A 23,433-nucleotide genomic window follows, 5' to 3' on the forward strand; every position below is an offset into this window, starting at 1 on the left:
TGCTACTCCACTTAACAATCCCAAAAAATCACATCAGATCACATTATTATCTTTCCATCAACCAAGTAATCCCTTTTCCACCCCTCCATTCTGCATTCTCCCACTTCCACTTCCACCTCCCCTCTCCTCACCTCCATCCTCCTCAAAAACATATCTCTCACATCTCTGAGTAACCCTCCCACACCAAGGATCTACCCATTTCGTCCACGCATTTGCCAAGGCATACAAAATGACAAACCAAATCAACAACATCGAATACCATCTCAATCTACCACACATATGCAATACACCCTTTACCATTTCTCCCTTCTCGTTAACCGTATCTTCAGGCATTGATACACCATATAACATCCATATTAATAATGTTCTCAAAAGAGTTCCATGAATAAGGTAGACTGCGAAACTATTTTTTCCGAACCAGAGGAGATAGCGATTTGAGAGGAAATCTTTACATAAGGGGGAGAAATGGATACCGAGGGCAATTAAATCGAGACCGATGCCAGAGTAATAACGTGGGATATCCGGATCGTTGGGGAAAATCCAGAGTGAGAGCTTATAGAGGGATTGAGACCAGGGTTGAAGTTCGGGTTTACCTTCTGGGTAAGAGGCGAATATTAAACCCAGAAGCATCAGTGCGGGAGCTAAATAATAACGCGGCCATGTGACTGTTGTGAGCCATTGGGTATGTGGTGGATGTTGAGAGAGGTCGGAGAGAAACGTTCCGAAAAAGAATTGCATTCCAAATGCAGCTGATAGATGAATTAGTACTTGAGTTTTTGCAGGATAAAGCCCCACTCGTTATAGAAGTAGGCCATGAATAACCACCAAAATAAAGACCAAACTTACAATCATTCGCAACATAAAAATAAACAAACAACGCCATACTAGACATCATTCTATACCTCGGTTTCATCCCACCCGTCCCCAACATAAAAACATAAACCAACATTGCACCCTTCAACAACGGCAATAAAGTCCATTGATTCCCATCATAAATATTCCAACCTCTCGTCCAAGTCGTAATCAAATGATACAACAAACTCTTTACCGCATCACCAAAATACGGCGTGATATCCGGGGACGTGGCTTCAATCCACCAACTATCTGATCTCTTCGCAATTTTATAAATGCCAAATTGACACAAAAACCAAATAATCGTAGTCGCAATAGTAGTTGGTAAAACCAAGCGAGGAACACGACGAAAAGCCGAGCGAGAAATAGTACTGAAACAAGCGGTTTGGTTCCCAGCTCGACATTGTCGAATGGGTTTAAGAGCGCATACATATCCCGTTACGAGGGAGAAAATAGTAACGCCAATACGTCCTTGAACGAGAACTCGAAGAAGAGGAAGTTGAAGAAAGCGAGGTCGAAGTCCTTCTCCGGAACTGGGGAGGAAAAGATCGCTATCGAAGGCTCGGGCGATATGAGTAGAAACTACTAATAGTGATGCGATTCCTCGTAAACCCTGAATATTTTGTTAGTTTCTTTGATCATGAATTGATGGAATTGACAAGAAAGTTAATTGAACAGAGTTAATTGGATAGATAATAAATGAAGAGAAAGAACATACATCAACCCATTTAACGTTTTCATGTTTAACAGTCATGATTGTAATGATTGAAAGAAACTTTCTAAACACTCGAGCTCCTCCTTCAAAAACCGGATATGCATTCCAATTTATGAGATGGAGTTTCGATCAGATATATAGGTAGTGAAAGAAAGAAGAACTAATAAATAAATGAAACTTCGCAAGAAGTCAAAAGTTCATATGTGTGGATCCTCTGTACAAAATGCAGAAGCCACTCTTTCCCTTTCTATCTTTTCCTACTTTTCCTGTCCCAACAATTTATGGCAAAAGAGGGTAGGTACTTCTGCCAAGCATGGGAAAATATATTTGAAAGAGTGAATTCTCTATGCTGTCGATAGAATCGATAGATAGATTATTAAAAGATGCGAGAATGCAAGAATGAAATTAAAATTATCAGATAAAGTTCCAGTAGGTATCAAAATGTGAAAAGATTGAAAGAGATAAAGTAAAAGCGGATCTGTACTTCCATATATAGGTACAGTACCTATGTATGTATGTACTTGTCAATGTTACTTTCCTTGAATTAATTGACGGGTTAAAGGTTAAATACAAATAAATATCATACAAAGTAATACCTATGAAATATCATTCGGATACAAGCATAAAGGTAACTTGCATGAGTGATAGGATAGTAGAGCACGGCTAATCGGTGTCTAATCATACCGAAGCTTGATCTATGATAGGAATCTGATAAATGAATCCGCGGATAGTTAATTCTTGGGCGGTACGAAGTATATTCAGTATTATCATTGGAAGATAACTGAAGGGGAATTGAAAAATAATCGAAAATTAAATAGACTTATAACTTCTTTAGTCAAAGTACATTGTTGAGAGGAAGAAAAGTACATGGGCATATACAAGTAATGGCTGCAAAAGATCCCGATATCCGACTTGGGATTTATAAACCATGTATGATTCGTAGATGCATGGTCTTGGGAGTGTACAAATTGTTTTTCTTGGTTTCTTGGTATTTTGAGTTTCTTTGGATCCTTATTTTATTTATTTTTATTCAATGCTTCGATGGTATGAAACAGACTGTTAGATTCTTTGGGTGTTCTAGAAGTTTGAGTAACGAACGAACGGGCTTCGTAGATTTGTGTAGCGGCTTTATAGATATAAGTACCGGTACTAAGTAGATAGGTATGTTTTAGGTGAAGGTCTAAAATAAAAGTTGTCGAGATAATAAATACAAGACCAAGCTCCTCGATATCAAACGTGATTAGATTACATGTGACTACTCCCGTATAGGAAGTAGCATTACGGATATCCCCCATAATTATCGCGGGGTGGTTTCCTTTTGTGGGTATTTCATTTACACAGTGTGCGATAGATGTTTATTCGGGGTATGGGGTTTGGGGTTCTGGTCTGGGTTCTAAGCTTAAAAGTTTGGAGCTTTATATCCATAGTAATTAGATCGATGTCCATCTACCTAGGTATCTGTACTCCTTTTCACCACCACTATCTTACAACTAGACATCGGCCAGACCATCCTCATTCATCCCAAACACTCAAATAAATTCTAGACCTTAAACCCCAAGTTTCAGACTCCAAACCTGACACAAAACTCAGAGTAAAAAAAAGAAAGTACTAGCCCCCCCACCCCATCCCGTTTACTCCCCCGCCAAGAACTTTCCATCGTCTACGCAATACATTTTACCCCTGAACCATACGCACACAATCCAATCACAGACCAAATAACCTCATCGCAAAACCTTGGCCAACCAAACTCCAAACCACCAATCAATCTAGTAAAGTAAACCGTCTTTAGTATATCCCAATCCCGCACGAACTTTAACGCCCTTTTTTATCCTCCGCGTAAGCTATTGCTTCATGGTGCTTCTATTTGTAAGCTAGAACTTTTATCCCGTGATTGGATTCTCGAACTCGAGGTTTTCACAACTTTCATATCTATCGAAGAAAAAAATGAAATATTTCTTCTATATGAATATATATTCATCTCTATATAGGTATACAGCTAGATACTCAGTCTCATTTTCCGCCTCTATAGAGTTAAGTTACCAGTTAGTCACCTGAACAATCGCTCCAAACACACCATAACCAAAAGAATATTCCTTAAGGTTACCTACTCAGAATTTCTCAACCATGCTTTTCAAATATTGAAAAGGACGCGTAATGCGGGGGTACCTACCTACATGATATGACAATGGGTGGTATAGGTTCAAACGTACGATAAGCGGATAAAAGGTTGCATCCGTGTACATTTCGAGAGCGCTCGTACTCTGTATTGTTTATTGTACTCACTAGATCTGCCTTTTTTGCGCTCAATAATGTTAGTGGATCCAGGATCTTGGATCTGAGCGTTGGTGTTTGTTGATTAAAAGGATAAAGGGTTGTTGTGTAATGAGATTTTTGTGGATTGCCTTGTTATTTTATGGCCTGAGCGCGGTCCATGGAAAAGAAGTCCGTTCATCTTGTCTCTTTTTAACATCAGAGAAAACATCCGTGGATTTTCAGATATAAGTCCTGCTCGCTATAGTAGGATGAGATGAAGAAGATTTTTATTTTATCTTATTATATATAATCTTATTCAGTGCGAAAAGAAATATATATAATAGAAAGAATTATTAATATCTGACAAGTAGATTCATTTCTACTTTTTTTTACTGAGGGAAGATGAAAGAGATATTTGATCTGGTATTGGATTATTTCTTTTATCATCAATAAAAAATATATTGAATTATATAATTGATAGTTATTATTAAATTCAGAAACTTTTTTCCCTCTACACTTTCTTTTGATGGATATATAGTAAATCTTACCTTAATCTAAGTATTTGTTTTTATTATATACTGTATTAAAAAAATATTAAAACTCTCAAGATGAATATCTATTCATGATCTTCTTGAAAGCAGACTGTATTAGTTACAATTCTGTCTGATTAAATGTATTTTATAATTTATATATATACGCAGGGCTTTCACGAAAGGATCAAAGTTGAAATATCCCGAGGATTAATTCTACTTTTATTAAAAGATTGGGTGGAAGAGGCCTCTATATTGACTATATTACTACGTCTGTAGGCATATTAAGGTCTCCTCTTGGTATCCTCGGAGGGGACCAATATGCCTGCTTATGGTTCATCTAATCTAGCCTGTTTAGGTAACCGTATTACTAATCACGACACGTGATTAGTACCGGTAACTTCTATTCCTTTTAACAACTTTCTTGTTTTGGGTACTCTATGATTGCGCGCTGGAGTATAGCTACACCTTTCGGGTATTTTCATTAAGATCATTGATATAAGATTATAATTCTTATATTTTCATCTCACTCTTAGATTATACACTTCTAAGATCTTGACAGTAAAATCTTGAACATATACAATCATAAATAATGAAAAGAGATGAAAACTTTAAGATTTTAAAAGATTCATACCGAAAATTTAACACCTTCTTCTACATCTTCTACTCCTCAAGAATTCCATACTAATCAGCGCACACTCCTCGATGAATCCCCATCTATCATCCATCCGCACTACCCCTTGTCTGCAAAAGAAACATCCCTATAACCCGCACCCCGCTCCTAGTCCCCCTTCAAACCATATTCCCACCCAATAAATCATAACAAAATACTCCTGTCTCCCATCACACACCAGACACCTCATAAATACATAAGCTCATATAAACTAAAAACTTAACTTAAACTCCCATAAAACAATTCTTCTCCTTCTCCTTCTCCTCCCCTCCATCTCCAGATCGGAAAGCAAAAAAAATCCTTCTAACCACTTTCACCATCTATCTACTCCCGAGCACGTTTCTAGAAACCCTCATACAAACTTTTCCAAGTACCTAACTAGACTAAATAAATAAACTTAGTCTACTATCCTTCTCCTAATTATATCTTTATTATTGTCCCAAAATTCCTGATCTGTGGGTTTGGCTTGCATCTTGTTATCTTTATATTAACATTCGTTAATTAATTAGCTGATTGGAAAATTCATTATATTCTCTGCTGTCTTCAGATTTGCAGTAGAGGTGAGTGGTAAAATACATCAGGCGACACTCTTCCCTGTTTTTACCCATCGAGTTTCAAATGCTTGTATATCCGTATTTGTAATTTCTTTTCTGTGGTGTATAAATTATTGTGGGCTTTTAGTTAGTCTTAGAATCTACTGTACATTATTCTCCTCATCCGCTTTTCGTCAGAGTTCAAATCTCAAGTTTTATCCTCTGAAGTGCCTCCTGTAGAATAGTTGTACTATCTATCGTCCTGGCATCCTACTGCAGAGTGTTAGCTCTACCTTTAAAATGTCCTCTTTTCCTACCCTCATCCTGATTTCTATCCCCGCAAAGCTTAGATATCCTCGAGTCTTCTCAATCGCATTCAGAGACTAGCAGGTAAATATGGTGTCATTGTAAGATTACATCTTGGGCTCTGTACCAGCGTGATTAGCAACCGTGGCTCCTGAATAGGATTCCTCTTCATAGACCCCTCACAATGCGTTATAGATGATGACGTCGAATTCTCGCTTCTAATAATGAAGGTGAAATCTAGCTTCATATTTATGGTTCCTATCTCCCGAGTGTTGAAGCTGCATCAATAGACTATACCACCAGATATGATAATTGTACCCGTGATAATTGCACATCCAAAGATGCGCAAGAGATAGGACCAAATCCGGAACGTTAATCAGTTTAAAGCATCTAGTTCAAATAGTCATCTTGTGTTATATATGATGGAAGGTTCTGTAGCAATCTTGTTTTAAATCTAGGAATTCAGTCCCATGAGCTATCTAATTTAAGGCACAATTCTCGCTTCCAACTTCCAGTATTGAGTTACTTATCATCTGCGAGGTTAACTTCTCAGAGATTTCACGAGCCTTGAGTAAGGCGAGGGAAAAAGGAATAAGTTGCCTTGTTTTGCCAGCTGTGGTGATTATTTATATATTTGGTAGATGTACATACATGTGTGGAGTATGGACCAGCCCAAGCTCAGTCGAGCATTAGCGACATTTTCAAAATCTTCTGAGGTGTTGTGGAGTACCTTTATTCCATATCTTGAGATCCTTGGAAAACGGTTGCTGTGCTTGTTTATTGTCAAGTTTGAATTCTCAGCCGTGATTTGTCTATATCTTTTCTGAAGTTTGTATGCCCCTTTTCTTTCCTTGACGTAGTATAGTATACTTTAGGGAGTAGTGATCGTTAATCGCCGTCTTAGCTCTAACATGCAATATTCGAAACCGAAGCAGTTGGGGAAACTGCAAAGCGGCAGACCAACGATAATTTCCTAGCTGCGTCTAGAATTTTACGGTATGTTCTCATTCTCACTAGAATTTGTTATGTTAGGGGTTAAGGCTGTCTGTTTCTCCTAATACCTCCAGGAAGCCCCTTTTGCACACATCGGCGTCATTGGGGAACTATTTGCTGTTCTTGAAGGGAGAAGTTTTTCAAAATAATTAACCCGAAATCCAGAGTAGGCTTCTTAGTATGCAAGTCCATGCGGCTAGGAGACTGGCGGAATCGGGTTGTGATAGATTAATGTTAACTTCATTGCTTGAAGTATAGTTGTGCTAACTCTCAAAGAACTTGATGCTGGACTCAGATTCTCCTTGGGTGTGATCGCGGGCGGAGGGACGGCGAGAGGATTAGCGGTTTGTAAATATCTGTATTTGGCTCTTCTATATTCGAAGTTGTAGAAGGTCCAAAGGTCGGCGGTTGAGGTTTTACTGGAGAATGGAGGTGGCCGTGGCCTTGAACTTGAGCTGGGCGAACTCTTGAGGAAGTTGATGATTTAGTTAGACCTTCCATTGGCGTATCTCAAAGAAATCCGTCTCGAGATGGAAATTTGGCCTAGGGAAAATTAGGCTTCTGGCGGGCTGTGGCTGAACTCTTCGCCCTTTCTAAAGGATGGGAAGTGCTAGCAAACTTGACTTCGCGGCTCAAATAATGTTTGACAATTCTTGGGAGATTCGTATTAGGATGTACGATGTATTGATGTTATGGAGCACAGGTTGTTGCAACAGAATGGGGTTGGTTTATTAGATGTCTTGAACTGTATGAACATTCAAAGAGCTTTCTCTCTGATCAGGATTCTCGTTTTTCACTTCAAAGAGATTCGGATACTTGTGATATAAGGACAAAAAAAAACTCCAAGAATTTTCATTCAGCTCTAATATGCAGTAAATCAAGCCAGAATACCCTCAAGCAGCAAACCACACAGAACTTCAAAGCCTTTCACATCAAAGTCAATCATCCAAGATAAAGGCTTTCATAATATTTATTATTGTACTGTGTTTGTTTTCCCTTGGTAACCATCTTATCATATCTCTTCCATTCCAATAATAAATTTCATGAACTTTCATCCTATTCATCTCACAATATTAAAATTTCATAACTCCATTCATCCCATCTACTTTAGTTTCAAAAATTCACAAACTAGATTCATCCCTCCAATCTCCGACCCTTCCCGAAATCTCTCAATCTAATATCTCCCGTTCTTGTTTCATCTCTCTTTTAGCTCACCGAGGCTGTGGAGCTTTTCCCTCCACCCATCCATAGAAAGTTCCCGAACCGTTTCAAAGAACTGGAATTGAGAATATCATCCTATGTCTTGTACAATAGTGAAGTAATTGGCTTTTAATTCAATTTTAATTATTCTTATTTAAATTTCGGTGACTTATTCACTGAAAGGAATTCCTTCATACATCATACATATAAGAATATACGGCAGGTTAAACAGAGCTTTAATACCTCTGTCCCAGCCCGGATAGTGAATAATTGGTTGATTATTAAAGGGAGCTTTCCAATGTGAGAAGAAGATTCTGGATGAAAGAGATTGAAGAGGGTGGGAAACTTAGATTTTCATTGTTTTATTATTAGCGAGAAATCTTGAGATGGAGAAAAGAAGCTCTGGTTTTAGAGTTTGGAATTCTTTTAATATATTTTATTAAAACCAATGAAGAAGAATTTAAATATTTCACTCTTTGTTTTGGATTTTTTTTGAAAGAAGAAAATTTGAAATCTGAGAATCCTAGAACATCAATATATATTTTTTTAAAATCATCTTAATAATTTAATTAGTTTTAGAATTTCTTAAATAAAAATCTAATATTTTACTTTCAGACTCCTTCTCTTTTGAACCACTGTCCTCTATAAAACTTGAAAAAAATTAAAATTTGTAAATTTTTTATTTATAAATATAATCTTTTAAAAATTTGAATATAAATTAATTATTTATATAATAATAAGTTCTATTAAAGAGTAATTGAGTTATTATAAATAAATGAATGATTTAAAAGCTCATACCGGCTTTATAACATGAATTTGAGCAATTTAAATGTGTATTAACACAAATACTAGGCCCTAAAAGGTCTATTTCACACTAGCTTCATTAAAGGTTAATATTGAGTAGTTTAGACAGGTGTTAAAGCTTCTCTTGACCGCAGCCACTAACCTAAATGGCTGAAATTATTCCCCGAGCAAGTTAGAATTAGGTGGACACATAGAGATGATGGAATCTATTTGAAATCATGCATTGAATGGGTATAATCATCATCTGAAAGTACAGTGACCGACAAAAAATAAGGGCCGGAGCACAAAAACACACTAAAAAAGGTCATTTTTCATACTTTTGAATTTATAATATTTATACGAATTCATAAATTTTTTATATAAATTGAAATAATTTGAAAACCTAAATTTTGAATACTTTTATTAGCAAATTTCACGATTTTTGCGATTTTTGCGATTTTTTTAATTTGTAAAAATAATCTATATATAATTTATAAACATTTTTATGAATCTTAATATAAAAATATAATTTTATATCGATTGTTTATATATAACTATAATATTAATTGAAAATGAAAAAAGTGAAAATTGGACTTTTTTGGTGCAAATACATAAAACGGCCTTTATTTTTTGTCTAGTACTGTATATCCTGAATGTATCACTGGTCACTTCTCAGAGAAATAAAATCCATACCACCACCTATCATACGAGTGATATAAACGCGCATCACCTCTTCTCTTGACATTTGTCAGCAGCAAAGTAGCTTTTCTTAGTAATATTCCAACCGGATAAAAGTATTGGATAAAATCAACAAAGATGATACTAGATTCTATATGGTGAATAATTGCATAGGTCATATGGTAGTCAATTTAAGGTTTAGTACATATCATTGAATGATTTCAAGGGGCTTAGATTTGTCGGAATAGATCATTTAAATAATATAGATGTGTACCGTGTTTCAGAGCGCAAATTGGCCTTAGTATTCACATTTGGCGGTAGAGAGGATACTAGTGTATCAAATTTAAGCCGTATCATTGATTATTTACTAGTGTTTACTAGTTTAGACGCGTATCAATACTTTTATTCATCCATATCATTGAATTAAGCAGTAGGGAAGATTCCGTAATGTAAACTCGAGGCGTAGCTACGGTTTTAGCTTGCTGAGATTGCAAATTGAGAGATTATTTAAACAGCGGCTTTGATCTGTAAACATCTTTCTTCTTGTTTCCTACACTCTCTTCTTCGTATTTAGTTCGAGCCCTCCTCCTTCAAGTACATCGTCTGGAAATAATATTCAGATAGATTGTTTCCTTGTCTTGAACTAGAGTTGCGCTTTTTTTCAAAGCTTCTATTTCGGTTAGATTCTCCTCGGTACCTCTCTCGTTCTTTTTACGTCATCCTTGATATCAGAGCAGACGTCTAATACACTCTATTTACCGAAAATTCTCTACAGTTAGTACATATCACGTAGATTCGAGTACATTCCTTGATTAACTACTAACGAGATACCATCTAGGCCTCAGCTTTACGTCTAATACCATTCTACTTACATTGAAGACACCGTTAACGCCCTCCCGCGGACTTAATAATGGATCCATATCAAAATCAAGACTATAGTGGTAATCAAGGCTGGGCTGGCGGTGCTTGGAATCCAGCTGAGCATGGCTATGGTCAGCAGATTAATAACTGGCCACAGCAGCCTCAACAACCTCAACAACCTCAACTTCCGCCGCCTCCTCCTCAATACAACATCCAACCTGCACCTCAAATATTCTGCTGCGAAAATTGCCAAAGAGTTGCTACTCCTACTCCTGTCAACATCCATGCATATACCACTCGATTAGCATTTTTCATCAATCACATTCTACATCCCACCGTCGCTACATATGCTCAAGCACCCAACCGTGGTTTGCATCCCGGTTTCTTCGACATGGTACCAGTTTCTAGAGTTGTCCCTGCTACTGGAGGATACAATCAGGGCGGTAGTAATCAAGGACAACAGAATGGTGCACATCAGGGAAACAAATATGGATTTCAACTGCAAGCTCCTTCTGGACCAGCAGCTAGCGTCATTACTCACTATATTGCTGCTAATGTTACTTATAATAATAATCATCAACTTGAACTTAACCCGCAAGGAGGCCATCAAAGCAATGGTGGCGTTTATACTCAGAACAATACTCAGCTCCAGCTCGCTCACAATAACCGCACTCCTAATAATCAACCTCCTCAAGTTGTTACCGGTCCGATAATGTTCGCCGGCTCATCCTACAGCATCGCCCCATCTATTCCAATCCCCCTCCCTCGATTCATCAGGCCAAATTTCCAACTCAATGTCAAATTCCGCCTCGAACGATTCCGTCTAGATCCCCCTGTCTCACCTATCCATTATGGAAATCCTCACGCTTATGGTTTTAGTCCCTGTCAATCCGTCTCTCCTTTCAATACTCCTTACCAAAACAACAACAACATTAACGGTAATTCTTCCACCAAAAATACACGTATCAGGGAAAACATGGAGCTTATTTGGTTTTACTGGCCTGTTCAACTCGAGATTCCTCTCTGGGCTAGGGGTCAGAATACACAGAGTTCTGCGCCGGAAATTGTGGCACAGCTTGTTAAAGAGGGTATGCAGATGATTAATGGAGAACGCTGGGGATTTATTCAAGATGTTGAAGAACGTGAAGGGTTGTGGCATAAGCGTCGCTCTTATAAGGTACTTGAGTGTCCTATTCATGGAATGCTCTGGAAAGTTACAGTATTCGTACGTCGTGGCTATTAGAAGTTTTAAGAAAGAAGGTATTGTGTCGCTTTTTCGCGCTGGATCTTGATTTCTCAGGGTGTGAGGTCTAGAAAGTCTATCCAGAGGTTTCTTTCTGTCATTATGGAAAGGAAGTTTTGAAGCTTCTTCATGGATCTATTTCACTGGTGTTTCGGATCTTTGGCTGTATTTTACGACGTTAGACATACCTTTCTTCTAATATAATTCATGGATGTTACACTTCTGACTTTACTCTATGATTTTTTTTGCCGCTTATTACTTTATAGTGTCAATGATGTGATTTTTCTGTTTAAGAACCTAGATTTGATTGTGTTACCTGGTATTAACTCCGGCTTGTTTATTTTTAACTTCAAATTCATGGTCTTACTTCCTAGATACAAGAGATTTACAACTAGTCCAACTAATCTGACTATTTTCAGCTTTCTAGTATATAAGTCTAGTCCCCCCTTTTTAAGCCACCCCTAATGTAGGCCACTCTTTTACACCAAAAATCACCATTTTCATCTATTAATAACTTTACAACCAATGAATATTATTGAATTAAACTTGAATTATAAGTTCTTTGTATAATTATAAATGAATTCTGAGAATTTAAGATTTTTTATAATTGATTTCAATGAAATTTATAAACTTTAACTTTTCGATTTGTTACGTCGGACTCCACAAGCCCATTACCACGTGATTCGATCACGTGATAGACCCTACATAATATGCACGAAAAATAAAGGTCCAACATATTCTTAGATCCAGGACCTTTCGGGGTCCTGAAGGTCTATAGCATAAAGGCCTATATAATCAGGACGGATTTCCTTTATATAGAGCTTCATGCTCAAGATCAATCATTTAGTATACTCTACTATTACTTACGAATTGTATATCATCATTGTCATTACTTAAGTCCCTGCTTGACACTTAATTATAAATCACCTCGAAAACCTAGAGCACTTCCATATGATCTAGACAGCAAACCTCATAACACGATTGATATATTAAGTTTATAAATGAAGTTTTAAAAAAAAAAGATATATTCAAGATTTAAAATGATAAAATTATAAAAAATAATCAGATATTACGAGGTTTGCCGTCTAGATCATATGGAAGTGCTCTAGGCTCTCGAAGTGATTTATAACTAGGTATTAAACAAAGATTTAAGTAATGACAATAATGATATGCAATTCGTAACTAATAGTAGAATATACTAAATAATTGATCTTGAGCACGAAGCTCTATACAAAGGAAATCCATCATGATTATATAGACCTTCATATTATACATCCTATCGCCTTCCATTATATCCCATTGCCTATAGTTGAGTGATTCTAGGTGGGACAATATTGGGTCATGTGACTATAAGCTTAGTCACCTGAGTAGCTGTTAGGATTGGTTGTAACATCAGATATGAAATAAAAAACTTAATTATTTATTATTATATTCAGACTTATTCATACATACACTTTTGAAAGCTTTTATGACTATAGATATATTCATTCATTATTCATCTCTTGTCTATAGTATAATACTATATATCAATCGCTATGATCCTTGTCGACTATATCTCTTATCCGCACGCATCCATCCGCTACTGTGGCATTCATCATATCTTGCAAACTTTAACATCAGCGCTTGCTTAACTTATGACTCAACGCCCACCACTAATCCATCCATTCATCCATCCACAAGCCCGCATCCTTGGACTTTACCCACTTTCAACATGATATATGAATTGATATGAAAAGTTGTCCAAAGAATCATTGTCTGTTTCCCAATTCTCTACATCATCCCTTCCTCCACTTCCACCGCCTCCCACCAAAAATCTATTCCCTGTCAAGCGCATCCAACTCCGCTTGAACGGCCCCCTTGGTGGCGATCTTCTTAACTTGTGTATCCTCTAACTTCTCTCCTCCAGCTCTCCTCATCTCCAAATCCTCAATTGCTCTAATCTTCTTTTGTAATCCCCTCTTCTTCTTAGCCGATGGGCTACCATCACCACCTGGGCTGGTAACTGACAATTCTGGAGTTGAGAATTGTTGAGTTGGGGTGATTGGTTTTTGGTTTGAGTTGATTGAGAGATTCTTCATTCCACCTGCACCGGTACCTGCAGCTCCGTTAAGAGATACACCTCCATTTTGACGCTGGTTTTGGTGAGGGTGAGGATGTTGGTGAAGGTTGTGAGGGCCGCCATTACCGTGAGTTCTGAATTGGGATGGAGAGCGCATATTGTTACTCTTTGAGCGACTACGTTGACGATCTCTTCGGTCCGGGCTACGATCACCACCTGGACCTCTTGATGCATCTGGAGTTCCGGCACCAAGACCACCCGCTTTAGCTTCGGCATCCTTTGCTTTCTTTGCTTCGCGCTTCTTCTTGTTCTTGAGTGCGGCCTTGGAAAGATTTTCGTCTTCAACGGCACCTGGAACGGCTGGTGCGGCTCCTGGAACAGAGTTCTCGGACAAATCAGCACCTGGGACTTGTCTACGAGATCGACCAAATCCATTGGTGTTGACCATTGATGTACCATTGCTAACAAAATGAGCGGAACCACCTTCATCTTCACGCTTGAAATGAGATGGCGTAGCTTGACCACGTGCTCCAGGAGGACGATAAGCTCCTGCTGGCTTGGATGGGGTCTTGACTGTACCCAAGTAAGCGACAGCCGATGGGTGTGGTTGAGGCACTGGATTCAAGAAATCTCCGGCCGGGAAACTTTCAGGGCTCTGTGGTCTCCAGGTAACGTGGTATAACTCGACCATATCCTCGTTGTACATAATCCCACCTGTAACGTGCCATAATCGAACACCATTATCAACTCGCAATCTAGGACTGGTTGTAGCTGTCAAGATATACTTGCTATCAGGACTCCACTCGCAAACACTAGGATTTCCACCTTCAATTGTACAAATCTTCTTGTAATCCTTTTCGAGATCGTAGATATCCATTTGACCGGCTAAGTTTCCGAAACCGGCAACCAAAACAAATCGACCAGTGGGAGAGAACAAAATCGTGTTTCTAGGACCAAGTTGGAATGTATGAGTCGCAACAGCTCTCTGGTTAAAGATAGTTGTCTTTGCTGGCATATATCCATAAATGACACCAAATTCTTTCGAGTTTGGTGACCAAGAAACATCATGAATTGGCCCCTCCTTATCAAGAGTAATTCTAGAATCAAATCCACCATTTGCGCTCAGCACATATAATGTCGTCTCTCCATAATAACTCTTGTTCGACTTATCAACATCTGTCTGGGCGAGAACGATTAAGGTTGTACCCAATTGATTCCATTTCAATTGAACTTTGTCGCCCTTGAAAAATGTCTTTTGTGAAACCGGGGCGTTGAATTGTGGAACGTTGAAAACTTTGACGGCGGAAGGTTGACCCTGAAATAATTCATTAGCTAGATTCTCAACCCCGAGTTGAAATATCACATACCTTGCGCTCTGGAATGAAAACTGCTACAGAATAGTTGTTACCTGGAGAAATTGCAAAATCCGCAACGCCCTCTACACGAAGCTTATTCCAAACTGTACGCAAATCGCCGCTCTCGTAGAATTGGACCTCGTTCGTCACATTTCGGGCGCAATATTTCTCGTCGAAAGTGTACTGAAGGTTCCAACCAGTTTGTGACTTTTGCACAAATCTCCCAACAACCTCCTTCTCAGCTCCCTCCGCAACATCCTCCACCGTGCGCCAGATCTTCAAATTCTTGACCGCATCACCATTCTCATCCTTCGAAGGTCTCTCCCAAGTGATGATGTATGTGCCACGAGGGGAGAAACCCAATTCGTAGACGTTTGGTGTGGGAAGGCTAGTGATGATGTGACCGGCAAACGCATCAACGACAGTCACTCCGTCATTGGAAGCCCAAGCAAAGTACCGACCGCATGGCGAGTAGGTACAGCAGCGAGAGTTACCTTCGGGTCTCTGGAAACCGGGCAAAGGTTGATAGACGGGTGCGGCATCCAAGATACCAATCCCCTTCAGTGTTCTGTATGCAAACTGTGTCGGAATTGCCATGGCTAATGAAAGTCACAGTAAAATTCTTTTTCGGTAACAGAATGGATGTAAATTGTAGTCTTCTTTTGTCGTGCGGAATGCCTTGAGGGATTGGATTCGAGCTGTCTTGAATGTCGAGACGAAATCCTTTTGATGGGAAATTGTCTTGATGAAGATGATGAATCGAATGGGTTCTTCGAAAATCTAGAGAATGATGGTTGTTCGTTTTGCGTGGGGCGGTGACTGTGCGAGAAATTTGTGGAGAAAAAGGAACACGGCTTTCTGTTTGTTGGGTGGGTTATTGAGCTGAATTATATCGAATGTCCAATAACGAAAACAAATGCTTCGTATTTTATTCTCCGCCTTTTTCAAAGTGATCCCTTGCGATAAATCGACCGTACGAAGAAGAAGAAGATATTTAGATTGAGTGTAGAATTGTCTTGACACTGATGAAGGATTTTCGGGAGAGTACCGTTGAAATTGAGCGTGTGTAGAGGGAAAAGAGAGAAGGGAAAGGGAAAGAGGAAAAAGTGGAAGATGTTTTGTGTTCTTTGTTGTAAGGATTTGTCGCTTGCGCTAGTGAGGCTAAGGCTGGAGGTAGTATGTGTTTAGTCCGTACACCAATATACACCTGCTTCTATGAGTTGGTCTATATAGGTATTTTTGGAATATATTAGCCGTACTAGATATATAAGGTCAAGAGTCAGTAACCCTAAGTTTGAATTTATTCGAGATAAAGTCTTCATATGCCGGACAGGGAGGGTTATTTATACTTACCCCAGTACCTACCTACTAGACAATAATACTACGTTTTCCATTCAAACAATTATTCTATGCTCGCTGTTCATCACAACCCCCTTCATTTGATTCACATTTAACTACACAATCAAAATCATGAAATTAACAAAATCCAAACATTCATATCTTATTCAGACTGCCAACAGCAAATTCTTCTTTTCCTTTCTAAGACTTACCACTTAGTTTTCGTGACTTGTAGACTAGCGTATCGTATTACCGAAGATTAGCGCTCGTGATAGTTTGGGAGGGGTATCGTAAGGCTGATCACCTGTACTATACCTTATGTATCTAATCGATAGATGGACATCTGATTGTCCATTGCGTGGACTAGACGGATCCAAAATGGTACTTATCACATGTATGTCACAAAGTCAATACAAATATCCATATACCATGAAGAAGATAATGGAGCTCTTCACATTTGAAGGTAAACTTTCAGGGGCATCATATCTAATCATAGGTGTCCAAACATTATTCTATAACTTTTCTATCGTTGGGTATCATCCACTCTATTCATGCATGCCCGTTCCATAGCCGTAACCTCATCCCCCATAAATATTTTCATGATGTCATCCAAGCTATTTCTATTATGACTTTTCTTCGGTCCCGGTCGTAATGTCATTACCCTTTTCCATATCCTTATCGCTAATGATCACCGTCCCTCTATTACTTGGTTCCAACCCTGCTTGCTTTTCCTCCCTTCTCTTTGCCCTAGCAGCCCTCTTGTCAATTTTCTCTTGCTCTTCCCTCATTTGCTTGATCAATGGACTCTTGGCACGAATCTTCGATCCCCATTTATAAAAAATGAAAGGAATGGGAATTAGGAAGACTTGTACTAATCCCAATAAAGTTCCAGCCCATTGTGGTTTCAGCGTACCGTACATGGCTGGCCCTGCCAATGGTAATGTCCCTCCAACGATTGATCTGATCACACTATTTCCTGCTAGCGCCGATGCCGCATAGATACCATATGAACCAGCGAGATAATTCGTACCGTAGATGAAAACCAAGGTATTTCCAGCTCCGAAAGGAATTCCAGCAAGGATTGGCCAGATCCAATGGATTGTGATAGGAACACAAGTCCAGCTAAACCAAAGTTGTCCAATAGGACACATAACGGCCGCTATACAAATAATGCTTACCGAAGCTTCTGGAGGAACTTTGCCAGTTGCCGGATCCTTCTTGTGTGAATTAATCATTTTGCGAATAAGTGGTTCAGAAAGAATTCCGAGCATGTTTCCCAATCCTATTCCTAGGAAAGCGAGGCCAGTCTGCCCTAAACTCCATCCACGCATGTCCGTGTAAATGATTGGATATGCAACGAAACACAGGTAAAGGATACCATAAATGATCTAAATGTAGTTATTAGTTCCACTTGTTCCCGTGACATGAAATCTTGGGGGTGCTATTCTTGTACATTGTGGTACTATTTTTGATAGCTTCAAGCAACGAGAAAAACTTACTGCTATGTACGTATTCCAGAACCAAAGGATTGGTTCCGTAAAGCTGAGTATGAATGGCCGAGAAAGGTTGATCTTCAAGATTTCGTAGACTGAAACCAAAGATTAGCCACTTTCATTAGATAAATATTAACGTCTACTCACAGCTCTTCTTTTGATCGTATCGGCACCAATATCTATCATCTCCTGTCTCTTTGCGCATTTTTGCTGCCTTCTTAATTAAGATTGCTGGTGCGTACGTTTCTTTGACGAATCCACAAGCTACCAAGGCGCACCCAGCAAGTATCATCACGATCCAATTTGTCCATCGCCATCCTAAGTATTCGGCGGCGAAACCACCAACAAGGGGCCCCGTCACTGGACCATTCATTGGCCCGATACTCCAAAAACTGAAGGCCAGTGCACGATAATCATCAGTTGTGATATCTGCAACCGTCCCAGGAGAGTTGGCTATCATGGCAGCACCTGCAAGGGCACTGTATTCGCATTAGCACCGAGCATAAACAGTAATGAATCTTTGCTTACCCAACAAACCTTACGCCCAAGACCTCCCCTAAAGAAGTGGACAAAGCACAAGGTAGAACCATCAATGCAAAGAAAGCCAAAGATCCAATATAAACTGGCCTCCTACCCCAAATCTCACTCAACGGGGCAAGAACCAAACTTCCAGCAGCCAATCCAAGCAAGAATGTTGTGACACCCAATGTGGCGATTGGCTCACTCGTGACGGAAAATTCTTTCATCATTCCCGGCATACTTGAAGTGTATGATGAACTGTATAAAACTGTCGCCCATGTCGCGAAACTCACAGCAAATATTGTATAAGCTCGATACCATAGCGGCCAACTTCTTGGATCATCAGGATCGTTCTCTTCAAAATCAACTTCGAATGATGGTTCCCGTGAACGAGTAGTCGCGTATGATGTACCCGTCTTTGTGTAAGTGAGTTGGGCATGTGCAAGTTGTTCCGCAGGTGTCTCAAGATTTGGAGTGAGGGCCTGTTCGAGGGGAGCTAGGGGGTCACTGTTGATCGAGTCGGAGGACAATGATGTGATGGAGGGTGCATGCGAGAGAGGAGGATGGTAGTTTTCATGATCTGATAATGAAGATGCCAGAGTTGAAGAAGCAGGATTGGAGAGGTTGAAGTCGTGGATTTCATCCTTCTCGAGGCCCGTATCGTTCACCATGATGTGATAAGGTTCCAAAGACGTATGAGCACAAACTTCTTACTTGTGCTTGTCACCCAATGAACTCAAGAAGAAGGCGATCAATGCGCCTTGGTATTCTCTTTGGACGGGGTCGATTTATTAAAATATATTAGTGATAGTAAGTGAGAACATTTTAAGCCACAAACCACTTTCCCATCTGAAGAGTCTCATTTATGAAGGAGACAGATTGAATATGAATATGTTTAAGAAGTTGTGGGCATGGAGTATCTTTAAAGGTCCAGATGACAAACTAACAATCATGCAATCTACCCCGGTTCTAGGCCAAGGGTGTATAGCGGCCATTAATTCCGCACGCAAAATATCTAATACCTGGCTTTTTTTTTTCAAAATTATGTGCATCTAGTACGAGGGTACCCAGTAGTGAGTGAAAACTGGAGGCTAACTTGCTAAGTTATGATATGCGAGACTTTCCAAAAGTAATTTTTGTTTCGTTCCACTTTTGATACGAACTTTGTGAGCATCAAAATTTTACGTGAACTACTTAGTAGCTCAAGTTCTCCACTGGGAGAAGAGAAGCATTGTCAGCTATAGAAACCATAAAAGCAATGGATTATATTCTTGAACGTCTTCCAATGTTTTTGGGGGAAGGAATTGAGGATTCTGATGCAGTTTGATATGGATAATAGATGGATAATGGATAAATGGTAAGATGGGCGTTATCCAGAAGTGCTATTTGGTGCGGGCCATTGCAGAAAGACACAAGACGGTGTGGGATGTTGTTATGGTTATGGCATGTGGAAGTGGGAGGGGAAGGATCAGCCAACCAGCCAACCAGCCAACCAGCTAATAAGCTTTGTGCCGATACCCGCTTGAGCCGTTAAGTGTCGAATTTGTCAACGTCCGCCCCTTGCAAGATCTTGTCAATGATAAGGGATTTACCTGCAGGAGAGCTTTCGCGGTATGACTCAATTTGTTGAAGCCAAGATGATATTCGCGATCCGATGAAAGCTTCATCCAAAAGTATAAAATTTAGACCCGGGGAACTAGCTAAGTGCGGAAAAGAGGACGACATCAATGCAAAGGCTTGAGACGATTGTGAATCAATGCTTCATGATTTTCCACCGCTTGAAGATGAGATCCATACAATATGTATCCATATGTGTTAAAATCTTCATTCTGCGCATCTGTTATACAACAATATTAAGCCGGAAAGGAAAAGCGATACTAATGCAAAAGGAATCCATATGATTGAAATCAACCCCTTTTAATAAGTCTACACTCCTTGTAGACTGGATTGATTGCAGTATCTATATGCGTAAAAATAATCTTATGTGTAGGATTTTCAAAGCTTCACATCGAAGACGACAATATTGCTAAGACCAGGACTGGCAGCTGGAAAATGTCATCTAGAAGTTATCATCACAGCTTCAAGGGGTTTGAGATGCGGGATTCGAAAAGAAAATACTCCCCGGTGAGGTACTTGAGTAGCTTCATCGAATGTTGGTAATTGATTGCGTAATAACTTTGGCGGCTCGGGGGAACTGTTCGGATTATCTTCGGTCGATATCGCGAACGCAAACACATCACGTGCTGTGAAGCTTGACGCGACTTCACTCTCAAGCGCAATTTGTCGCGATCGAAGTAGCAAAGCAACTAAATCTTCAAAAAGTCTCAACACAAGCTTTCACGCCTCGTCGCCGGGCTATACGAGTCATAAGAGGCCATTCATAGTGACGATCCCATCGTCCAGATCTCATCAACATAATCTTTGTCTGAGCCATGGCCGCCGGCTTTTCCAATCCTAGAGTTTCAAAGAATCCCCAAAATACACAACTGAGGTAGCTTCAAATTAACCTTCGAGGAATAATTTGTCTAACATTCTTAGTTACGAATTGCCACATCGCACTCATACTACCAAGGTGTACCCCTTATCCTCTCCCAATGGATCGACGATTATTTTACAAGGCAATGAAAATGGTGTGAAAATTATATGGAGAGGTGGCAGGCCTTTCAAGTTGCCGCAGGGAGCAACTCCAAAGGCTGCACAAACAAACGGGTCGAATAAAGCTGTCATATCTCTTGACTCAGATGAGGAAGAACCCTCTAAACCACCATTTGAGGATAAACCCGAGTTTGAAGATGAAGAGCAAGAGATTGACCCAAGAAGGCCGTACCCAAGCGTTCTGCAGACACTAGATTTACAATTTGGTACCGATGTTCTTCATATCAGCGTTTTGCCGAACTCGATACTTAAAGCAAGTGGGGCACCCTGGCGTGGAATCGATCCATTGAAACAAAAAATAGTTTTCACCGCAACCTGTGGTGATAATACTATTCGACTGATCACACTACCACTCACACCGCCGTCTCCCCTAAGTAAGGACCGTGATGAATTTCGACTTACTCCTACGATAGCAAACGTCGGAAACGGAAAATGGGGAGAAACTATGATTATTTTGACTGGCCACCAAAAAACTTCTGATGGTGTATCCATGACTATTGATTTTGAGGGAAAGCAATCTTCCACAAAAGACGAATCAAATACTGAACCAGAAACGCAAATTATTGTTGCTTCACATTCAAAAGAAATTACTGGATTATTACAGCTATGGCGCATACTACTGCCGATACCATCGTCGTCAACTATGATATTACCATTCCAATCCATATATATGCCATCTCCGGCTGTCAGCATCTCTTTCAATCCATCATTCTCAGAACAACATTCAAGTCATTTACTTGTCGCCGATAATCTAGGCACTTGTCGAATCTATAATTATAAGCTTCTAGTGAACCCATCGGAAGATCCCGAGAGCGCGATTTCTGAGCAAGGATCTTGGCTAATATCTTTATATCCTGGATTCAAGAACAGTAAACCTGATTCCCAAGCACCTCAAAAGAACATGTATTCTGGATTCGGTCGAAAGACAATCGTAGATGCAAAATGGGTATACGGTGGTAAGGCAGTTATCGCACTCTTGAATGATGGAGAATGGGGTGTGTGGGACATATATGGAGTAGGACCAGGCGCAAAAAGAGGTGTCCTTGGTCAGCAATCCATAAAAGGAGGTTCACGAACGGATTTCAACCTTACAGGTTATGTTGAAGGTGCTACAAAATCTAGTTCGAAAACCTCGGGTCCGCCACAAATTGCCCAATCAAAATTCGCTCCCATGACTCCTGGAACCCGTAAGACGACGGATCTATTCAGCAATAAAGTTCAACCTTCTGGTCCAATTCGTGGAAGTATCTCAGTACTCGAGGTCCCGTCGACATCTCCTCATTTAACATTCGAAGAGTCCATTCTTTTCTGGCTTGGTGAATCGTACACGCTCATCCCGTCTCTTTCGAAATACTGGTCTGCCAATCCCCGCAGAGGCCAATCTTCAACAAACATTTTCAACACATCTCCTGGTTCTCGGCCCATCAAATTAGAACATGTAGACCTATTAGGTGAACGTTGCACTGGTATCGAACAAGCTCCTAAATCCTCAATCTCACTACATTCCAGGACTGAGATATCAACCGATATTTTCATAATGGGTGAGCACAGATTTACCATTTTCATTGGTGGAAAATCTGTAATGCCAAAACCAAACCAGAATGCATACGCGTTACAATTGGTACAAAACAGAGAGGATGAAGATGAAAATATGGCGGAAGATAGAATGATAGGGGTCGGTAGCGGTGAATTAGATGTAAATGATATTGATAGGGCCTTGGCGAGGATGGAAAATAATGAGAGGCCTGGTGGAAGATTGTTATTTGGTGGCAAAGGAAAATGGTAGTATATGAATGGCAGAAGATGAGAGAAGAGGAGAGGAGATCATGAGAAAGATAGATACCCCGTGATGCTTTATTAGGAATATAGTGGTATTCCTTGTTTTTCCCTTTTCGATTTGCTTCTTTTTTCTCTTTTCCTCATCACTTTCCTGCTCATATCCCAGTGACGAATAAAATATTACGCAACGTGAACTATGTACACCATCTTCACCAAAACCCCTTAATCACACATAATCCCTCCCTCCGCAAGGCAAGGTGGAGTACAAGGCGAGACTATTCCTTGAAACTCTGTAATCCATGCGGTACATTAAACCAAAACCTCGAAATCATAAGTCTCTTTCTTTCTCTATGATCATGGGTGAATACTCGCCCATGGGTGATAGGGAATAAAGAGAGCAGCGATATACTGGTACCTACTTTGCTTGATCAATGTGTGGAGGTATTCGTTGTAGGGTGAGTTCTTCTACTCCTGCGCGTTCGGTTGCTCGTTTGTTGGTGGGGTTGGATTGGAGCGATGGTGGCGTGTGGGTGATATGGGACTTGTACATTTTTTTTTAAAACAAAAATTTGGAAAGGGGGGTGGGAGGTTTGGATGGTTAAGAGATGGGGGAGT

The 23,433-nt window shown here is 39.7% G+C and overlaps 6 protein-coding genes across 6 annotated transcripts; 2 read left to right on the plus strand and 4 right to left on the minus strand.

The window, feature by feature from the left end:
• Nucleotides 1-57: 57 nt before the first annotated feature.
• SS1G_11915 (hypothetical protein) lies at nt 58-1,606 on the minus strand (the record flags this gene model as incomplete). Its single annotated transcript, XM_001586836.1, has 3 exons — nt 58-749; nt 847-1,465; nt 1,571-1,606. The coding sequence occupies 3 exons, from the start codon at nt 1,604-1,606 to the stop codon at nt 58-60; spliced, it is 1,347 nt and encodes a 448-aa protein (XP_001586886.1).
• A 4,735-nt stretch (nt 1,607-6,341) lies between these two features.
• On the minus strand, nt 6,342-6,958 carry SS1G_11916 (predicted protein; the record flags this gene model as incomplete). The annotated part of the gene is made up of 3 exons (XM_001586837.1): nt 6,342-6,475; nt 6,514-6,707; nt 6,924-6,958. 3 exons carry the CDS (start codon nt 6,956-6,958, stop codon nt 6,342-6,344), a joined length of 363 nt encoding a protein of 120 aa, XP_001586887.1.
• A 3,468-nt stretch (nt 6,959-10,426) lies between these two features.
• On the plus strand, nt 10,427-11,620 carry SS1G_11917 (predicted protein; the record flags this gene model as incomplete). Its single annotated transcript, XM_001586838.1, has 1 exon — nt 10,427-11,620. The coding sequence occupies one exon, from the start codon at nt 10,427-10,429 to the stop codon at nt 11,618-11,620; it is 1,194 nt and encodes a 397-aa protein (XP_001586888.1).
• A 1,814-nt stretch (nt 11,621-13,434) lies between these two features.
• SS1G_11918 (hypothetical protein) lies at nt 13,435-15,631 on the minus strand (the record flags this gene model as incomplete). The annotated part of the gene is made up of 2 exons (XM_001586839.1): nt 13,435-14,994; nt 15,047-15,631. The coding sequence occupies 2 exons, from the start codon at nt 15,629-15,631 to the stop codon at nt 13,435-13,437; spliced, it is 2,145 nt and encodes a 714-aa protein (XP_001586889.1).
• Nucleotides 15,632-16,218: 587 nt separating this feature from the next.
• On the minus strand, nt 16,219-19,055 carry SS1G_11919 (conserved hypothetical protein; the record flags this gene model as incomplete). Its single annotated transcript, XM_001586840.1, has 6 exons — nt 16,219-16,259; nt 16,585-16,608; nt 17,034-17,760; nt 17,872-17,960; nt 18,013-18,344; nt 18,394-19,055. 6 exons carry the CDS (start codon nt 19,053-19,055, stop codon nt 16,219-16,221), a joined length of 1,875 nt encoding a protein of 624 aa, XP_001586890.1.
• Nucleotides 19,056-20,816: 1,761 nt separating this feature from the next.
• Nucleotides 20,817-22,825, plus strand: SS1G_11920 (hypothetical protein; the record flags this gene model as incomplete). Its single annotated transcript, XM_001586841.1, has 2 exons — nt 20,817-20,875; nt 20,923-22,825. The coding sequence occupies 2 exons, from the start codon at nt 20,817-20,819 to the stop codon at nt 22,823-22,825; spliced, it is 1,962 nt and encodes a 653-aa protein (XP_001586891.1).
• Nucleotides 22,826-23,433: the final 608 nt, after the last annotated feature.

Source organism: Sclerotinia sclerotiorum, genomic scaffold, assembly GCF_000146945.2.
Source record: "Sclerotinia sclerotiorum 1980 UF-70 scaffold_20 genomic scaffold, whole genome shotgun sequence".
Classification (NCBI taxonomy): domain Eukaryota; kingdom Fungi; phylum Ascomycota; class Leotiomycetes; order Helotiales; family Sclerotiniaceae; genus Sclerotinia; species Sclerotinia sclerotiorum.